This window comes from Sminthopsis crassicaudata, chromosome 4 (assembly GCF_048593235.1).
Source record: "Sminthopsis crassicaudata isolate SCR6 chromosome 4, ASM4859323v1, whole genome shotgun sequence".
Lineage (NCBI taxonomy): Eukaryota > Metazoa > Chordata > Mammalia > Dasyuromorphia > Dasyuridae > Sminthopsis > Sminthopsis crassicaudata.
In genome coordinates this window covers 397,272,787-397,291,424 of record NC_133620.1, presented here as the reverse complement: position 1 = coordinate 397,291,424, position 18,638 = coordinate 397,272,787, and the positions used below count along the sequence as shown (strand labels likewise).

Sequence of the window (18,638 nt, the reverse complement as noted above, 5' to 3'; positions counted from 1 at the left end):
TTGTGTCCAGTCTGCCATTTCCCATTCCCCTCCTCCCCCCTTGAGGCTTTACATGTATGTTGTTAAGTCATTGTCTCCGAGTTTGTGTCTGGAGTTTCTCATCAACATAGTATCTTTTTATGGTAAAATTCTTTGTTGTGGTAGTTTGCTCATTTTCCTTGTCTATTTTTTAACTTGTGACTTTATGTGAAAACTGGGAGTTGGGGAGAGTCTGGCAGAATATCTAGCCTGAGCTTTCAAACTCTATCTGGTAATCTGTTAGTTTTTTTGTGTTTGCAATTACGATCTGGGTTGAGATCTGCCCTTCTATTCCATGCTCTATTTCTTACACAGGTAAGGCCGTAGCTCCCTTATAATCACAACCAATCCTTTTAATCTTAGAACTGCAACCAGAAACTAGATAGTATGCAGTATACCACTGTGGAATTCTGACTCCAAATTGGGTAATGAACAACAGAGCTGTCAAATGGCACTTGAGACAAGTACAGATATAGAGATTTCCTGGGATCTCTTTCAGACTGGGTGTTCAGTCCCCTTCCTGTCAGTGTTGCTGTCCCTGTTGTGCTTTTGCCCTGCAATGACCTCATCCAGCCCTTACCATACTGTCTAGAGACACTTTATGATTTTTTAAATTGTTCTGGGCTAGAAAAATGATTTATTGTGATTTTGTGTTGGTTTTCTGCTCAGAATTTGTTTTAATATGTTGTTCTTATTGTGCGTTGTGGGGGGGAATTTGGGAGAGTTCAGAAAAAATGTTTTACTCTTCCATTTTAGCTCTATCTCCAGCTATTTACATTTCTAATAAGAAGTAATGACATTTGGGCTGTGTTCCACACACTATCATGTTTCATTACTTCATTAACAATTCTCAAACAGTTTGGGGTAGCATGCTTTAATGAGATCTCTTTATCTTTTTCCTTGGACAACCGACTCATTTTAGGTACATGAAATGATATCACATTCCTAATGATCAATAGTTTCTTGAGATCCTTAAATAAACCAATTTTTTCTCATTTGACCTTGACATTGGCAGGAGATTACCTTAAATATGACTTGGAATATGCAATGTACTAGCTCATCCTATATAAATTCTTCTATTTCTTACCAAAACAGAAACAATTGCCATTTACATTCATTGTGAGCCAATCAGGATTCAAACAATGACTAACAATGACTTTTCAGTTGTGTCTGACTTTTTATGACCCTACTTGGGATTTTCTTGGCAAAGATATTGGAGTGCCATTTCCTTCTTCAGGCACTCAGGCAAACTGGATTAAGTGATTTGCCCAAGGTCATACAGTTAGCAAGCTTTTGAGGCTGGATTTGAATTTAGGTCTATCTCCTATATATCCAGTTGTTTATCATAAAGTGTCCCTTAAGTAAAGTATTCTTAAACTTGTATCATGGACGCCTTTGACAGTCTGTTGAAGCTTATGGCCTTTCCCCGGGGTTTTATGCCTACTCTCATAACTGAAGAAATGTTACATTTAAAAGTTAGTGAAAATAAGGTATTTTTTTTCCCATTCAAATTCACGTATTTCATTTTGAAAAGAACTCCTCTCTGGTCTAAACAATTGCTCTGAGTGAGGATTTGATACCATACATAGATTAAATGTATTTAAAAAGAAAAGGGACCTATATGTCCCAAAATATTTATTGCAGCTCTTATCTGGGGACGATGAATTGGAAATTGAGGGGATGGCTGATTGGCAAAAGGTTGAATTGTATTATGTGATTATGATGGAATATTATTGTCCTATAAGAAATGAGGAACAAGATGCTGTAAGAAAAACCTGAAAAAAACTTCCATGATGTAAAGTGTACAAAATTTTATGTTGCAGTGTAAAAAATTACAGCAATATTGTAAGATGATCAGCTGTGAATGACTTAGTTATTCTCAGCAATACAATGATCTTAGATCACTCCAAAGGATTATGATGAAAACTACTTTCCATACACAGAGGGAAAATTGATAGGTTCTGAATACAGATTGAAGCATGTTTTTTAACTTTATTTTTCTTGAGAGGGTTTTTTTTTGGGGGGGGGTCTGTTTTATTTTGCAACATAACTATTATGGAAATGTTTTACATGATTATACATGCATATCTTTTTAAAAAAATTTATTTAGAATTTTTTTTTCACAGTATATATGCATGAATAATTTTTTTAAATAATATTATCCCTTGTATTCATTTTTCCAAATTATCCCCCCCTCCCTCCGTTCCCTCCCCCTAATGACAGGCAATCCCATACATTTTACATGTGTTACAATAAAGCCTAGATACAATATATGTGTTATATATGTATATCTTATATTGAACTGCTTGCTTTCTCAATGAGGGGGAGGAAAGGAAAGAATCTGGAAACCAAGTTTCAAAAACAAATGTTAAGAATTATTTTTATATATAACTATGTGCGGCTATAGTTATATATAGTATATAGTTATAATTATATAAATACTAAATAAAATTTTTAAAAAGATTAAATATATTTAATAAATAGCAGTGATGAATTTATGGCTTTGAAGAAAGAGAGGGACACATGGAGTAGATGCCAAAAGCTGTCCTTGAAGCTAATAAGACCTGCTATCAAACAATTCCCACCTGTGACCCATACTGGCTGTGTGACCCTGCTCAAGCTGTTTAACTTCTCCATGTTCTCAGGAACTTGGGAGACTTGTGCTAAGAGTCAGAGGAGGCACTGACCTTCATTGATAGACAAATCTTCCTTACCATGGGTGCCCTATGTCAGGGAAAGCACAAGTCCAGTCCCCTTATCTTATAAGCGGGGTCTGCCACATGTTTTGATTTTTAATTATACTTTAAACCTTGTTTTCCATGTTGTTCATATTCAGGGAATATAAAACAACAACCACTAAAAAACCTTCAAGGATAAATAATAAACTTGGACTAACCCTTGGTGCATAATCAGGCCAACACCAGCTTCTTGTTTCTGTACCGATTATATTCGGAGGAATTTTAAACCTCTGGTCAAGTTTTATGAAATCGTCGTTTCTCTTCAGGTAAAGAGAACCTGCTGTTAAAAATACTATTCCTTCTTCTAGTAAGTTAACATCTTGTACATTTCTCCTTTCTTCATCAGTAAGCATGTTGGGAGGTACTCTGATCTTCTGTGAAGTATTAAAAGCATCATTTGAATAAAGAGTCTCCCAATATGAAATTGTGACAACAGCTGCGGGAAAACATGAGGCCCAGTCAAAAAGTATATTTTCCTTAGTATTTGTCGTTATGGGTAGGTCCCCAGAATTCTCAGAGAAATTATGTTTCATATAAGTCATTAAAATTGAACACGGTGCAATAAAGCAGTCCTGGAAAGCTACTGAATTCCCTTTGATAAACAAAAAAATGTTCCTTTTTTTGTGTGGTATTTGCACTTTCCAGATCCTAAGAATAAAAAAATGAAGCCAAAGTTATTGGCAAGAATAACAAGGCCTATCATCATCTTGCCATGACTACCCTTACCCCCTTCCATCTTATAAACAGATTAATCTTACTAAAAACAGTTATTTGAAAATCTTCTTAAGAAGCTCTTTCATCCCTGCTTCTCTAGCTCTGTATTGAAAACTCAAGCCCCATTTCTTCCTTTAATACTTCCTTGATTTCTCTAAACACTTTTTTTTGGGAAGTTTTATGGAATTTATTTTAGTACTTAATCATATATTTCTTTACAGCTTGGCTCAAAGTCTAGAAATTATTGCTGGCACAGACATATATGTAAAAACAATCACATATGGGATGTAGGCATCTTATCATGTCTACATATCTATTTAACAATACAATCTATCTACCCATTAATCATTTTATTTCTTATATAATAAAGGCAGGAATTTGAAAAAAAAAAGATTTGAGTTGTGGGATAATTTCCTTAATGCCTGTAGTTCCTTTGCCTTTCTCCATCTCACCCACCATAATTTCATTTGTACCAGGGACCAAAAATTAATTTCAAGATTGAGAAAATGAGTGGGACACAGACCAAATAGATCCTGGTGGTTTGTTGAAAGAGAAGTCCTTAAAAATGTCTCTCAAGCAGTGTAGTTTGGCCATCAAGAGCCAATATTTTTAAATTCTAAAATATATCAAATCTTAAGATAAACACTACTCTTAAATGACCAGGAAGTATAGATTTAACAATAGACAACTTATTTGGATGTTACTTCATACATGTAGATTTTTTTTTCTTTTTGCTAAGGCAATTGGGGTTAAGTGACTTGCCTAGGTTCACACAGATAGGAAGTGTTAAGTGTCTGAGGTCATATTTGAACTCAGGTCTTCCTGACTTTAGGGCTGGTGCTCTAGCACTGCCCCATCTAGGTGCCCTATGTCAACTTTATTTCAAAAAAGTGTGAATACTTTTATTTTGGAGAAGAAAAGCCTATTATGTCTAAGACTCTGATCAGAGACATAGGTTGTTATCAAGAGCAATGTAGCTAAAATTTTTCCCTACTCTAATGACCAAGTATGTGAGGACTTCATTTTCTTAATATAGCGCCTGACTCTAAGATACGATGATGAATGATAAAAACTACTCTCTTAAAAAACCAACAACCTTCAAAATAAAACCAAAACTTTATTCTGAATTCAAACATAAATATCAGTAGCATCATCATCAATAACACAAGGACAACAAAAACAGCAATTTGTGTATATAGTATAATACTTTTATGAAATTGACTTTACATTTCATATCCTTTTGTTTAAAAATAATAAATCTTCCATTCAGATAACTATTTCAGGAAAAGCTAAACCACCACACTTTACCTGATTACTCTTTGTCCTCCACAGTCTTATCATCTTGCAAAGATTATGCAATTTTCTTCCCCAGCTCTACCCCTATCCTAATTCTGGGAAGTTCTAGGTCAATCAAAGAACTCTGCTATTGTTCCATGAAGAGATCTGTTAGTCTATAGCCTATGTTCTCAATCACTATTCCTGTAACTTTCTGGACCAATATTTCATACTTGGTCACCACTTTCTTTTACATATTGTCTCTGCCATTAAAATATAAGGTCACAAGCACTTAGCAAGTGATTGGCATAACATTTTTTTCTCATTCATTCACTGGGGGCAGAGCTGTAGGGGAGAAGATGCCCAGATTCCATTATGAATTGAAGGACTTCCACAATGAAAATGAGAACCAGGAATTTTATATCAATATGATTGCTTTATAACCTCTGATTATCACAGGCATCAAGATACTGGGAGGTATAGGGAGATGGCTAACTTACTGTCAATGATATAGCAAAAAAAGTCTATATAATGGAGGGGAGTTAGATAGGAAGAAAGAGCAAAGCTGGAGCAGAAGCAGCCATTAAAATAGAGCTAGCCATTAAGGGGAGGATTCTGGGAAGATGGTGGAGTAGGTCAGAACATTTTAAGTTTTCCAGATTTTTCCCACCAATAGAACAAATTTGCACTTCATGGTGAACATAAACAGGTGGAAAATAAAGACTTGTGGAAGAACAGGGTTTCTCTTGAGACAACCAGAGAAGGCTGGAAGACCACAGGACAAGGTTTAACTTGTGTGAAGTACAAACATCTCCAGGCTAGCTTCCTGGAAACAGACTCGGGAGCTTTGGGTATACTAGTTTTGAGGAAGTCTCAGCCCAATCACAGTAACTTTCACCTTCCTGGGAGTTCAGGGTTTGAATCCAGAAAGACTGAAGGGATCTCTGCTGATTAGGAATGTCAGGCTCAGCTGTGCTGCTAAGAAATGACCCCGGGACAGAAGGAACTATCATATACCAGGTTAGTGCAGAAGCAATGGGGCACAGATGCTGCTGGGCTTGCAGGAGGGTGGAGCTTTTGGTTTGGGATTTCAGATCAGAGGAGAGAGCTGAATGAAGCCAGAGATACATCCTCCCAAAACCTAGTGCTTACATTAATGGTTCTCATAAAAATAAACTGGCAAAAAAAGAGAAAGAACCCAATCATAGAAAACTATGGGAATAAAGAAGACTAGGGTTTATCATCAGAAGAGGACAATGAGGTTAAAAAATCCTCTTTTACTCCAAAGAGTAATGTTAAATGATTACTTGCCCACAGAGAATTTATAGAATAGTTTTAAAAAGACTTTAAAAATCAAGTGAAAGAGATTGAGGAAAAACTAAAAAAAAATAACAAAATACCCCTCCTAAATCTCCCAAGCCATCTAAGAAAAATAAAATTATGAAAAAAAGTTAACAAATTGGAAAAGGAGATTCCGAGTATATAATGTATATTATATATATATGCATATATATGTATATTAATTGGAAAGGGATAAGGAGGAGGAAGATGGTATAGGATAAGATGAGGTAGAGAAGGGTGTTTAGATGAACAGGAGTGAGATAAGATGTATAGATGAATGGGAATGGGATAAAGAGGAAAGAAAGTGTAGGGGCAAAAGATAAGGGAGGTATCTAAGGGTGAGGGGAGGTTAAGTAGTAACAAGGCCAGTTAAGGAACAGAATTAAAGTAGTAAGAATTAGCAGGGATAGGAAGACATATATACAAACACTACAACAAGGATTAAGAGTAGAATTTATTAGGAAAAAAAGTAGAACTACAAATATTGATCTTAGATAAAATTCAAACTTAATGATTCAATTGGGAGAGAAATCTACCTTATGTCAGCCATATTATTATTTTAGATGTATGTTTACATAAGTGTATGTTATATATGTGTGAGTATATATAGATATATGTATATAGATATATCTATATCTGTGGATATGTACAAATATACATATATATTTATATACACAAACATGTGTATGTGTTTGTGTGTGTGTGTATCTCTATATCTGTGTTTAACTATAGCCTGCTTGGGGAAGGTTGAGGGAATGAAAGGAGAAAAAAAGAATAAAATGAAGAGTGCACAGCAGAGAACAAAAGAATTACCTACAAGGAAACAAAAGAATGATGGATGCTCATGAATATAATTTCTTCTATTATACATACTTTCTTGAAATGTAAATCTATTTTGAATCCTCTCTGATGCTCTGCTGGGAATGTGTTAGTAGTTTTTCCTTTTCTATCTTTCTTTTTCTATTTTGTTTTTTTCTTTTTTTGTATTCAATAAAATATTTTTTAAAAGATCAAATTTTTTTCTCTTCTAAAACATTATGCAAAGATATATGCATATACCAATACACACATAATTATACATATGTACACATGCATGTGTTTGTATATTTGAAATGAAGTTTTTCTAAGCTTTGTTCACCAATCTCAGATTATTCTGTGCTTATCTTTTTGGGGCAATGTTCTCTTACAAACTTTACTATGTTATTTCATTAAATTCCTTTGCTTTTGAGCTGGTTGTGTTTTCTGACTCACTAATGGTAAAAATAAACCCACTGGTGGTAGTATGAACTATCATTTTGAATGCATTATACACTTGCAAAAGATAGCTCTTCTACGGACCCCACATGTGATGTGAAGTGTCATTGTGCACTTTGTTGTATTAAAAAACAGTCTAGTGATTTGGGGTGTCACCAAGATGATTAAATTGACTGGAACTTTTGGCAATATTAACTCCATTGGAAGGAACCACATTTTCTGCAAAACTATAAAAGTGAACTGACATTCCTTTTTTGCCTCTTTCCATCTTTTCCTTTGTATCTTTTTTCTTCTCAAAATGAATCCATGATAGGTTGTGAGGTTATGGTCAGATAATAGCTATGTTAGGACAGAATCACATGCTAGCTACATGTTCTCATCTCCAGTTTTATGGGCAGAAGGCAGAGATCTGATACCTGAAGGTTTGACTTCGAAGTGGACTTATTTTTCCTGATCCAAGAGAAAGGAACAATTGAGGAAAGGGTAGAGCTTCCTAAAAGAAGTGCACATACACTAAATATATTCATCTGCATTGTTTCAGAGAGCAGTCTCTCAATAAATTCATTCTTGAACTCTTGCTTCCTGTTTCTAAGGTAGAAAAATTCTGAGGTATCTTAATTAAAGAATCTCACCTGCTAGTCAAGAGAAGGAAATCATAGGCAATGCAAACCATGGGAGTTGACTCAAAAGTTAAACCTTAAGTTGAAGAGTTTAGGGACTTAACCTTTTAAGGAGAGTTCTGTGCAGCATGTGTGCTGGAGAAAAGAGCTGTCCACATGGATCCCAGTGATGAAGAAATCAGAAAAGGACTAAACCTACAAGATGGTGAACATAAGATCCCTTTTAATAGAGATTTTTTTTTGGTTAGAGAAAGTCTAAAAGGAAGAGACCTTACCTGTTCATTAGAACAAAAATATATTTTTCTTCTGGGAATAGGGGAATAATGCTCTCCTTAGATCAAACCACTTTGGAAGAACTGAAAACTTACAGGTCTCCAAAATTAGAGCCCTAAAACCAGAAGCATGAAAACCTGAAGCTTGGGACAGTGATCCTTCCTCTCCAGGAGCATATTACATCTTTAATATAGAGTTAACAATCAAGAAATAGGCTGGAAAAATAAGAAAACAACAAAAAGAGAAACCATAACTATGGGTTCAGGGAAGATCAAAACCAATGCAGAAGAGGACAACAATGTCAAAACAGCTACATGCAAAGCCCCATTTTCTCACAAAGAAAAATTTGAGTAAGCCCCCCTACCTTTCAAAATCCCACCAGACTTCCTGGAAGAGATTATATTGAAAAAAAATTGGAAAAAAATCATAGTAATGCAAGAGAAATGTGAAAAAGAGTCAATAAGTGGAAGCACAAAAAAATGAGAAAAAATATACCAAAAAAATCATTGAAGATAACAGTTCCTTAAAAAGTAGAATTGGCCAAATGGAAAGGAGATACAAAAACTCACTTAAGAAAACAATTGCTTAGAAATGAAAATTGGGCAAATGGAAGCTAAAGTCTTAAGAGACATTAAGAAAGCATATAATAAAACCAAAAGAATGAAAAAAAAAAAAGGAAATGTGAAATATCTTGTTGAAAAAATAAATGACCTGGGGAAATAAGATTAAGGAGAGATATCTGAGGATTTTTGGACTCTGTAACAAAAGTAATAAAAATCATGTGATTATATCAGAAAATGTGGGAAAAGTTTTCTACAAAAATACACAACTCCTATTAAAATATTTGAAAGCAAAATTTTTTTTTCATTTTTTTCCTTTTAATGATAAGGAGCATTTACGAAAATACATCCACAAGCATTATTTATTATGGGGATAAGCTAGAAGCCTTCCCAATAAGACCAAGCATACACATTATCACCAATATTATTCAATATTATATTAGAAATACTAACAAAAGCAGTCAGAAAATAAAATGGGAGGAATCAAAATAAGCAATGAGATAATAAAACTTCCTTTTTATAGATGATATAAAGGCATAGATGGAAAATTCTACAGAGTTAACCAAAAAGCTAAGAGAAACAAATAATTTTAGCAAAGTAGTTGTTGGTATTCATCCTTCATTCCCAAAAAGGACCAATGACATCATGTGAGTGATGTCTTGACTTGTGCATGAATTGGATATGTCATCAGTCTTAGTCTCTCTTCTAGAGCCATCAAAGTTTAGTGGCAAGGTAAAAATGAAGATGATTGGTGATATTCTAGAATGCCAGAAAATTAGCAGGATATAAAATAAACTTACAGAAATAATTAGCATTTCCATATATCAGCAACAAAACCATACAAGAAATAATAAGATGGCCTATTTAAATAACCATACAATATCTAGAAGTATGTCTGCCAAGATAAACCCAGAAATTACATGAGCATAGTAATAAAATACTTTTTGTGCATATAAAGTCATATTTAAATAATTGGAGAAATACTAATTGCTCACAGGTAAGCAGAGTCAATATAAGAAAAATGACAATTCTACCTAAACTAATCTACATATTCAATCTTATCTCAATTAAATTTAAAAAAATGAGCTAGAAAAAATTCATTTAGAACCAAAGCTCAAGATTATTAAAAGAATTGTTAAAGGAAAAAAAGCAAAGTAAGGAGATTTAGCAGTACCAAATCTCAAACTGTATTATAAGGTGCTTATTATTAAAACTGCTTGACGCTGGCTAAGAAATGTGGATCAGTGTAATAGAGTAATGATTAATGTAATATTGTTTTTGACAAATGTAAAGATTGAAACTTTGGGGATACAAATTCACTATTTGGTAAAAAAAAGTTTGGGAAAACTGGAAAGATGGCAGAAACTGGTTATAGACCAATCTTACACCACTTACCAAAATAAGGTCAAAATGAATTCATAATCTCAAAATAAAGGGATATATTATAAGTAAACTAGAAGAACATATAAGTTATTACCTTTTAGATTTATGGACAGGAGAATAATTTATGAATAAACAAAAAGATAGAGAGCATTGTGAGATGTAACATGAGTAATTTTGATTACAAATAAAACTAGCATATCCAAGAGGAGAAAATGGTGAGGGGGTAATTTTATAGATAGTTTCTTGGATTTAGGGAGAAGTTGGTCAAATGTATGAGAATATCATCACTGCCCAGTTGATTAATGACCAAAGGACATGAGCAGGTAACTTTTCAATGAGAAATAGTCATATGAAAAAATGCTCTAAATAATTATTGATTAGAGAAATGCACATTAAAACAACTTTGAGATATCATTTACAACTTTGAGATATCATTTCATACTTGTGAGATTGCTAAAATAGAAGAGAGAAATGACAAATGTTGGAATAGATGTGAAAAAATTGGGACACTGATAAGTTGTTGATGGAATTATAAAATGACCTAACTATTTTGGAGAATAATCTGGAATTACAATTAGAGTTATAAAATTATGTACACCCTTTGACCAATCAATACTACTATTCTGTTTCCCAAGGAGATCAGAAAAAAAGGAAAGAATCTACATGTACCAAAATATCTATAGCAGTTTTCTTCTGGTGGCAAACATGTGGAAATTAGGGAGATGCCCATCATTTGTTATAAATATTCACATCAATAACTCCAGAGAAAGGACAGATAAATAGAAATTTGTATAGTATGATTTCACACCACCCACTCATAAAGTTGTGGCCTTCTCTAGTATAAATTGGGGAAAGATGGAGAAATAAAGGAAGGGAGACAGTTTTGAGTTGAAAATGTAACCAAAAAATAACAAATTAAAAACAAAAAATTATTGAACTACTTGAAAGCCATGACCATAAAATGAGTTGAGGCCTCATCTTTTAAGAAATTATCAAGGAAAACTGCCCCAATATCTTAGAACCAGAAAAAAAAAAAGAATCCACTGATCATCTTTTGAAAAAGATGCCAACAAGATTAAATGGTGATCAATTTTGATGGATGTGACTCTATCCAACAATGAGATGACTGAGGCCAGTTCCAATGATTTTGTGATGAAAGAGAGCCACACTCAGAGAGAGGACTGTGGCCACTGAATGTGGATCACAGCATAGCATTTTCACTTTTTTTTTTCTTTTGCTTGCATTTTATTTTTTCTCATTTCTTTCCTTTTTAATCTGACTTTTCTTGTGCAAGATTATTGTATAAATATGTATACATATATTGGATTTAACATATATTTTTAATATGTTTAACATATATTGGATTATTTGCCATCTAGGGGAGGGGTTGGGGGAAGGAGGGGAAAATTTGGAACACAAGGCTTTGTAAGGATCAATGTTGAAAAATTATCCATGCATATGCTCTGAAAATAAGTCCTAGGATATTATAGTCAAATTCCAGAGCTCTCAGTTCAAGGAGAAAATATTGTTAGCAGTGTTAGCAGCTAAAAAATATTGTGAGCAGCCAACAATTCAAATATCATGTAACTACTGTCAGGATAAAACAGTAGCAACTTCTCCATTAAAGGATCAGAATACTTAGAATATGATTCTCCAGAGGGCTAGGGTTATAACCCCAAATTACCCACTCAGTAAAAGTAAGTAATCCTTCAGGAGTAAAAGTAAATATTTAATTAAAATAGAGGACTTTCAAGTATTTCAAGATGAAAAGACTAGACCAGAACAGAAAATCTGATTTCCAAATACAATACTTAAGAGAAACTTAAAAAGGTGAACAAGAAAGAGAAATCATGAAATCATAAAGAATTCAATAGTTAAACTATTTACATTTTTACATGAGAATATGATACTTTATATTATCATGTGATATAATAATATACAAACTTTATATTATTAGAAATCTGAGTAAGGGACTTCAGTCTTCCCCTTTTAGAAGTAGACAGATATATCTAAAAATAAACACAAAAAAATTAAGGAGATGAATAGAACTTTAGGAAAGTTAGTTATGATAGATTTTTGGAGAAAAATAAATAGAAATAGAAAGGAATATACTATTTTCTCAGTGACTATGGCATTCACACAAAAAATTGGCTGTGTATTAGGATATAGAAATCTCACAATGAAAAGCAGTAAAACAGAAATATTAAATGTATTCTTTTTAGATAATGCGATAAAATTATATTAAATAATCACAGAAAGATAGATTAAAAATGAATTGAAAAGTAATCATTTAATCCTAAAGTATGTGTGGCTCAAAGAACCAATTGTAGAAACAATCAATAATTTCATTAAAGAGATAACAGTGAGTCTACATGCCAAAATTTATGGGATGCAGCAATAAATAAATAAATAAATAAATAAATAAATAAATAAATAGATAGATAGATAGATAAATAAAAAAGGGGAAATTTATATCTCTAAGTGCTTACAAAGAGTAAAATAAAGAAGGAATGGAGCAGTGAAATAATGGAGCAGTGGTAGCAAAAAAGACAAAATAAAGTAATGAATGGCTTGTTGATTGTGAAATGATCCAACAAAAGTAGGCAAGGCTAGAACAATCATATGCAAAATGACAAATGATACAAGTTAAAAAGCTCAAAAAAGGAATTAGAATAAACACAATGTCTAATATTGAACCAAGAGGTCAGTTGAATACAGATAACAAATGTGGCCTTTGGGCATGGATACAGTTCCTATGTTGGTTACTTTTGCTTCATTATGTGTCTTAGTGGCATTGTATTAAGGATTTAATAGATATTTCATTTGATCCTGCAACCACCCTGGGAACCCTGTGTTATTTTACAGTTGAGGAAAATGAGTCTGTTTGAGATTAAATGATTTGCCCAAGTTCTAGTATCTGAAATGAGATTTGAATTCAGATATTCCTGATGCCAGATCCAGTTCTCTAACCACTATACCATCAAGAAGTGGATTAAAAAAATGTCTTTTTATTGTTTTATAGATTTTATGCCAATAGTAAAATCCCATGTATAAAGCTAATCATGTTTTATGTATTCAGGTAGAGAGGTAATTCCATATATCAAGGTCATGTGTAGGGTTCATTTTACTAATTTTAAAGATGACTTGAAATTTTATTTCAAGGTCCTAAAGGTGAATGACAATAATAATTTGCAATTTTTTAGTGCTTCATGTAGCAGTATGTTGATAATTAGGACAACTAGCTCACTGGAAAAAATATGCATATACATGACACAGTTTAAAATTTAATCTGCATCATTAATATTTTCTCCAACACTTTCTTAAATCTAGACAATAAAAAAATCCCACAAATAAGCCCTGATTTGTTGTGTTTCCTTAATTCTGAGCATTTACTCACAATGAAAATTTTAGAATTTACCATTTCAACCACTATTTTGAAAGTTCTGCTAGCATACTCTTGTTCAGCTCTTATTATCCAACCCTTATGCTAGGTGTGGTATACCTTTATGCTTGAAACTAGGGGAAAAATTGATTACTTTGGGTCCTTCTGCAAAGATGTGCTGCCTTCCTGTCTTCCTGTAAATATTCTTTTTACATATAATCAGTTCAACTGAATCAGCATCATTTTAGAACTGTGGATTAGGACTAAGTAAAACATTAAGTAGGTACAAAAATGGAAATACTTAAGTCACTTTCAATAGTGTCATCCATTACCCATACCTATACAATATTTCTAGCTAAATAATCATTTTTATGACTTGCCACCAACCTAAAGCTTTCAGCCATAATTTGAAGAGACATCTACATTTTATCTAACACAGAAAGATGTAAAGATATATAATCATTTTAGGATTTTATCCTGTGATGAAAATTGTAACATGCTGTTGTCTCCAGAAGCTGCTGATCACTCTCTGGGAGGAGATCTGCTGTGTCAACTCAAATCTCTGGGACAGATTCTTCTTCCTGTAGAGAGCCGTTGTCTCCAGACAGTTGCCATCAACTCTGGTCCAGAGAAGTGACTTCCCTTCCTGCAGAGAGCTGCCTCAAGTCTGGTCCAGACAAGACTCTCCATCTCTTGAGTGCCGCCCTCTTTTAATCTCCCAGAGAATGGGTGTGGGATAATGCAAGGGCTTCTGGGAAAAATTACTTCAACCAATGAACTTGCTCCTCCTAAGCATGCAAGCTCCTCCCCAGGAGTTCACAAGTAAAACTCCCACTAAAGGCCAGAACTAGAGAATTGTCAAGTACTGACTTAGCACTTAGTAAGAACCTAATATCTCATTATCTTATTAGCACTTAGTAAGAACCTAACATCTCCCCCTTTCTTTTGATTTAGAACATAGGGTGGTCATGACCTTGAAACATAAATCCATCAATATGGGAGGCATTACACATAATTACATAGATTACATAAACACATAGTAACATAGTAACATAATATATGCTAGAAGTATGTAACAAATAACATTATCAAATAATCATAAATTGAGCATTTATAAATGTCCATAAGTCCATTGTCCATTAGTCTCATCTTGTGTTAGGAAATCCAATGATTCCTGCTGGTTTTAAAGTTCTTTAACAGTCTTCTTATTAGCCATGCTCTTTCAGTGTCAGATGTTTCTTAGATTTTCTCCTTTGTTTTGAGGTCTTTCTCTTTTTCTGTCTCTCTCTGATGGACAAGGCGAATACGATTCATTGGCACCCATCTGATTCCTTCTCCATCTGAAGAAATACAAGCAAACCCTCTCTCCCAGGCAGTTAACCTATCTAATTACCTTCTATTTACCACTTTCTAAATATCTTCTCATCATCTGGCAATTACATTGGAGTTGTTTGCACTGGACACAGCCCTGTTGATTTAAAAGGCCTGTATTCTCCCCAAGTGTAATCCATTTTTGCAATCTAATTGCCTTTTGGCTGACTGATCAGGTAATCCCTTTCTTCCATGTGATTGCTTTTCAGGTGATAGATCACATCAGAGTCCTGACCTTCTAAAGGCTCTTTGGGTGTAACCTCAGCTGCCACCATGCCCCAAGTCTTTTTTGCCTGGGGCCCTGGCTCTGGCCCTGGGCTCCTCATCCCATTTCCCTGAATTAGTCTACACTCTGATGTTGCATTTTGGACATGGGGTTTTAGGTCTTCTTTCACCCTGTCTTCTCACTCTATGTCCATATTTACACTGAGCTCTTAGATGTCCAATTTTTCCACATTGAAAACATCGCTGAGTTTCTCTAGAAGTCCCTTGCCAGGAGGGACCCTGTCTTTCCACGTTCATCATAGTCCGTGTGTAAAAAGCATTTGTTCCCACTGTAGCACAGCGTCTTATGATCTCCTCTAAAGGAGCATCTTTGTCTAATCTCCATATAATTCTTTTGCAAATCTCATTGGCATTTTCCTTAGCCAGATGTTTGGTCATTATTTCCATAGCTGCATTTTCTCCAATAGTTCTTTTGACAGCAGTTTGCAAACATCCCACAAAATCCGCAAAAGGTTCATTGGGACCTTGCTCTATTTTAGTGAAAACCTCTCCCCTATCTTTCTGTCCAGGGAGGACACCCCAAGCTTTTATTGCAGCCTTGGCAATTTGCTCATATATTGTCATGATATAATTAATCTGTTCTGAATTCTCTCCATACTGACCTTCACCAGCTAATTGCTCAAAAGTGAATTTTGTGTTAAATCCTATTTCCAAATTGCATCTGACTTGGATTTTACATAATTCATGAAACTCCACAAGCCTTAACAAATTTTGTCCAGGTTCTAGACATGTCCTTGCTATAGATTTCCAGTCATTTGGGGTTAGGACTTCATAAGACAAACCATCTAGTAATATTTTAACATAAGCTGATGTAGCCCCATAAAGGGTACAACCTTTTTTCAAATCTTTAATTTTATTCAAATCTAAAGGTGTATGTCTTCTCCTTTTTTGACTTACAGAGTCAATCTCTTCAATCACAGGATATGCATGTATAAAATCACTTATATCCTGTCCTTCTCTCTTAGCTTTAACCAATGCTTTTTCTAATCTTGTCATAGGCTTAGGCTGCTTCACAGGCAATTCTGTTTGTGTTTCTGCCACTTCCCCTCCTCCTTCTTCCTCCACCTCTGAAGGTGGAATTGATGTGGGCCTGTCAATAATCTGCTCTCTAGGCAGGATTGAAGCTTCTTCAAGAGAATCATACCCTAATTCCTCATTTAAATCCTCTTGCTCTAGGGCAAGATCTTGATCTTTCCTTTTTTCCTCACACTTCCTCCTCTGTTCATTTTTAAAACTTTTACTTCTCCTACAACTTGCTTGATAGTTTAAGGCTAATTTAACTATGTTGTAGATATAAAATACCTCTGCAGAAATTGAACGAGGCCCATTTTTTGCATGAAATTCTTTCATTTCAAATCCCACTAGCTTCCAGTTATCTACATCTATCTTTTCTTCCTCTAAGAACCAAGGGGACGTGCATCTTAATGCAGCCAAGAATTTAGCAGTCTGTACTCAGGTTACAAGTAAACTCTGCTCCTCAATTATCTTAATTATACTCTCTATAGTACCATTCCTGATTGGGGTTGGAGCTGAGGCTGCCGCTGGGGCTGGGGCTGAGTCGGCTGAGGTCAAGGGAATGTCTTTAGCTAACATCTGCCCCATTTCAGCTGTAAGAGATTGCTCGTTTAGCCCTTAACAAGTTAAGTTCCTTATTTATCTATTAGAACACTCACTTAATCTTTAACAAAGTTTCCTTGTTACTCACGATTATTTCTGTATCAGAAAGTCTTTTTCACTGGAATCTGAATCGGAGGTTTTTCCACTGGAATCAGGATCGTCTGTCCCTGTTCGGGCACCAAATTGCGATGGTCAGATCTAGCTCCTCTGAAGGGCTCAGAAAAAGTCCTTGTCAGGATAAGCAAAAGTCCTTGCCCCATGTTGTGGACGCCAATTTGTAATGTGCTGTTGTCTCCAAAAGCTACAGATCACTCTCTGGGAGGAGATCTGCTGTGTCAACTCAAATCTCTGGGACAGATTCTTCTTCCTGTAGAGAGCCGTTGTCTCCAGACAGTTGCCATCAACTCTGGTCCAGAGAAGTGACTTCCCTTCCTGCAGAGAGCTGCCTCAAGTCTGGTCCAGACAAGACTCTCTATCTCTTGAGTGCCGCCCTTTTTTAACCTCCCAGAGAATGGGTGTGGGATAATGTAAGAGCTTCTGGGAAAAATTACTTCAACCAATGAACTTGCTCCTCCTAAGCATGCAAGCTCCTCCCCAGGAGTTCACAAGTAAAACTCCCACTAAAGGCCAGAACTAGAGAATTGTCAAGTACTGACTTAGCACTTAGTAAGAACCTAATATCTCATTATCTTATTAGCACTTAGTAAGAACCTAACAGAAAATGTAGACAATTTCATTTCTTTAGATAGAAGATTGTATCTCAAGCTATTGAACATTATTGATATAACACAGTATAATATAATACAATTCTGTATTTCTGGTAAGATATTCTAATTCTAGGATCATGTTACCTGAAAAATCTGCCTTTTATTATTTATTATTTTATATTTATGTTATATTTTATTAATATATAATTACATTATACATTACATACTATATATATATGTATACACACACATATAATTTAATTAATTTTTGAAATTTCAAGTTGTCTAAGATCAAGAACCTAATTCAATAGTGGGTAAAATGCCTAAAATGCACTCCCCATCCTCATCTCCATAGTTCTTTTAAGGTTTGAATTGGTAGTGATGGGGGAGGCAGCCTTGGTTTGAAAACCTGGGCTGGGAGGAGTCTCAGCCCAAACCATGGGAACTTGCATCTCTAAGACAGTGAGGAGTTGGGAGGATGAATCCAGAAGATTGGGGGAATCTGTACTAAGGACCATCAAGCTCAACTGAGATGCAACTCTTGTAAGAAGAAACCAGCACATAGCAAGTATATGAAGAAGTGTAGAGCAGGGTTACAGGTGAAGTTCTTGGTTTTGGGTTCCAGGCCAGATTGGAGGCCCCACCTCCAAACCCTAGGACTTGAGATGACCACATTAATGAATTATTATTATTATTTTTAAAAAAGATCAGGCAAAGGAGAAAGAACCCAACCACAAAAAGTTACTATGGGCATAGGGAGTACTGGAGTTCCCCTTCAGAGGAGAATACTGAAGTAAAAAAAAAGCCTCTTCTACCCAAAAGAATCACATTAAATTGTTACCTGCCCAGAAATTTATAAAAAAATCAAAAAAGACTTTAAAAATCAAATGAGACACATTGAGGAAAAATTAAAAAAAAATAATAAGGATAATCCAAGAAAAACAAGATTATGAAAAAAAAGTCAGCTAACTAAAAAATGAGATACAGATTCTTTGAAAATTAGACTGGAGCAAAGGGAAGCCCTGTGAAGCATAAGACACCATGAAACAGCAAAACAAAACATAATGAAGAAAATACAACAGAATGTCAAACAAGAAAAA

At 34.6% G+C, this 18,638-nt stretch overlaps 1 protein-coding gene across 8 annotated transcripts in view; it reads right to left on the bottom strand.

The window, feature by feature from the left end:
- LOC141539578 (cation channel sperm-associated auxiliary subunit epsilon-like) overlaps nt 1-18,638 on the bottom strand; it is a 130,769-nt gene that overhangs the window by 59,418 nt on the left and 52,713 nt on the right. For all 8 annotated transcript variants that reach the window (XM_074262550.1, XM_074262552.1, XM_074262553.1 and 5 more), the window contains one exon: nt 2,915-3,404. In XM_074262550.1, the coding sequence (XP_074118651.1) occupies nt 2,915-3,404 (490 nt within the window). The remainder of the gene's footprint in view (nt 1-2,914; nt 3,405-18,638) is intronic.